The 2,557-nt window shown below is 38.9% G+C and overlaps 1 protein-coding gene across 1 annotated transcript in view; it reads right to left on the reverse strand.

The window, feature by feature from the left end:
• Window positions 1-1,213: 1,213 nt before the first annotated feature.
• The window catches only part of RYR3 (ryanodine receptor 3), a gene marked incomplete at its 5' end in the record, with an annotated part of 50,781 nt that continues 49,437 nt past the window's right edge, over window positions 1,214-2,557 (reverse strand). Inside the window, 2 exons of the mRNA XM_009870765.1 lie at window positions 1,214-1,309; window positions 2,078-2,129. Of these exons, the coding sequence (XP_009869067.1) occupies window positions 1,214-1,309; window positions 2,078-2,129 (148 nt within the window). The remainder of the gene's footprint in view (window positions 1,310-2,077; window positions 2,130-2,557) is intronic.

A 2,557-nucleotide genomic window follows, 5' to 3' on the forward strand; every position in this document is an offset into this window, starting at 1 on the left:
AGCTCAAATTTTCTTAGGTGAATAACAGAATACAGCCAACTCTAAGCAGAAAGTGGCATCTTTCACTTTGTTCGGTGTGCCAAATGCCCAGTTTTCTTTGCTGGCAACTAAAATTTTGTGCAACCAAAATGCATTTAGATGTGATCGAAAATTGGCTTAAGACTAATATTGTTAGAGAGGTTTAAAATTTTTGATGAAATTAGGGTTTGGTTTCTTTTTGCTACAGCAAACTACGAGAACCATTACTTCAGCTTGTACTTTGCTCTATGTACTCCTTAAAATAAAGCTATGAATGAGCAATGAATATGTGTTTTTAGCCATCATCCTCATCCCACATCTCCCTATTGTATAAAAGTGAGAAAGAAGACAGCAAAGGTAATATTTTGTTTATAATACTTTATTGCAGTGGGCACTTTTTATTAGAAGAAAAAAATGCATAATCCTAACAGCGTCTACTTGCAGGTGACCATAGAACATCGTTTTGTTTTGGCCTAAGATTTAAATTGTATTAATTTTGATAGTGTATGTCTTTTAACAGCAGCATCTAATAAGCTGTTATTGAAGGGCGAATAGAAACAAACTTCAAGTGCAATTTCATACAGAAAGACAGAAAAGCAATACAGTTAATGGATCTATTAATCTAGAACACAAACATAAATAAAAAGTTTGCATAGCTATGTCTACAGAGGTTTTAAGGCACTTAATGTTTCAAGGTTGACGAAGTGTTTGAAAATGTTTTCTTTTTAACTGCTTAAAGCTTTTCAAGCTGTATCTTAATACATTCACTAGCAAATACTGGGAGGGGGGAAACCAGGCAGCAGTTAGAAGTATTTCTTCTGAGGCATGGCCTCTGATGTTCAAGTTATTGAATGGCACATGTGCAATTAAGACACCTTTTAGCCCTTTCAGCTGTACTGCCAAACGCCAGGTTAGTGATGTGGTTAGAAGCTGCTAGAATTTCAGACAGTGTTTGAAGTGGAAGGCTGGAGTTAAATCTGGCATAGTTTTCTTTTTTCTAATTAAGTTCCAACAAAAGACTGGTTTAATTTGTGGTAGGTACAAAAAGCCTATGAAATAGAGTCAAATTTTACATGTCTTGAAGTTTAAAGACCTTTAAAGCAAATATAAGCCTTGAAATTACACCGTTAAAAGAAAAGGGGTTTTTGTGTAGTGGATCTGAAGAGTTCATGAATAAATAGTTCCTTTTCCGATGCTAGCCAAGTTGATCCTCGTATTGTTTCCGGAAGCAGTCCCCTGCTGGGAAAAAGTCCCAACATCTTTCTTGGTACATTTTCCACACAAATGACTCCTGAAAACAAATAAAGAGTGTTTATTTTAATGGAGTGCCTGCAGTTTGTGTTCTAGATAGACTGTTACCAATAACGAGGAGCTGTGACTATTACCATGGAGTAAACCATGAAGACCTTGAAACTCAAAGATCGCAGCTCAAGAAGGTTTGTAAGTCTTGTTCTGTACTTTTATTGATTCAGTATTACTGAATTTTAAGCCTTGTTAGAAAAACTGTAAATTAATCAGTCTAGTTATACCAAAGCAAACCTGTTCATAATCTCTCTCTATATAAAATGTGGCTTAGTTTGCTTGGAAAAGGTACTTTTTGTAGTGTGTGCATTAACAGCTTCTTATTTGAGATAAAATATAATTAAATCCTATTTATTACTTATTTATATTTAGGGCCTAATAACACTAAACATACAAATATCCATATACCTATCTATATATAGGGATATATGGATTTAGATTATAAATACAATAGCTTAATCTTTTGGGAATAAGCTAAAGCGACTGGTACATGTCAAGGTTTCATTTCACAGATAAGATGATGGTAACATTACCAGTAACTGACCTCTGACAACAGTTCAGTGCTGGGTAGAAGAGCACCCTGCTGCAGCCCACCCCCACCCTCTTTTTTACCCCTTCCTTTTAGTTGCAGACCACTTTCCGAGGGCGGCATCATCTCCCCTCCCTGGTGGTCCTTCAGTTCCACCTGGTGGTACACAGCTACAAGGCTGGTATAGATAAAAATCTTGAAAGATAACCTTAAGAACTTTCTACTCACCTGGCCAGTATGCTCAGTTTCATCCTTGTTGATGAGATACATCAAAAAGAACCTGAAACAAACACAAGAAGCCGGTATTAATGCAGAAAAAGTAACATCTCTGCCTAACTGTCCCTAGACTGGGGTACGTGAGGGAGATGATGCCGACCAGCAAAGGACCAATAGTGGTGGGTGGCTGAAGTGCTTATGTTAAAGGAGAAAACTCTGGCCTCCAGTACTACTTCTGTGGAAGTACTAACAGATGAAAAATCTGTAGAAGCAGAAAAACGCGGTTTAGCGTTTTCTTCATGTCAGCGCTTGGAGCGGTACCTTGTGTCAGGCGAGTGCCAACCCCTGTGCACGTGCGCTCCAGTATCTGACCCTGGAAGCAGTCGCTACGGCTGCTGGTACAAGAAGCGGCGAATGCGCGGCTGCACCGAGATTCCCCAACACGGGTGCGGCACAGCTCGGGAGCTGAGCCTGTTGCAGGTACCTGCGCTC

This window comes from Apaloderma vittatum, unplaced genomic scaffold (genome assembly GCF_000703405.1).
Source record: "Apaloderma vittatum isolate BGI_N311 unplaced genomic scaffold, ASM70340v1 scaffold2716, whole genome shotgun sequence".
NCBI classification, from domain to species: Eukaryota; Metazoa; Chordata; class Aves; order Trogoniformes; family Trogonidae; genus Apaloderma; species Apaloderma vittatum.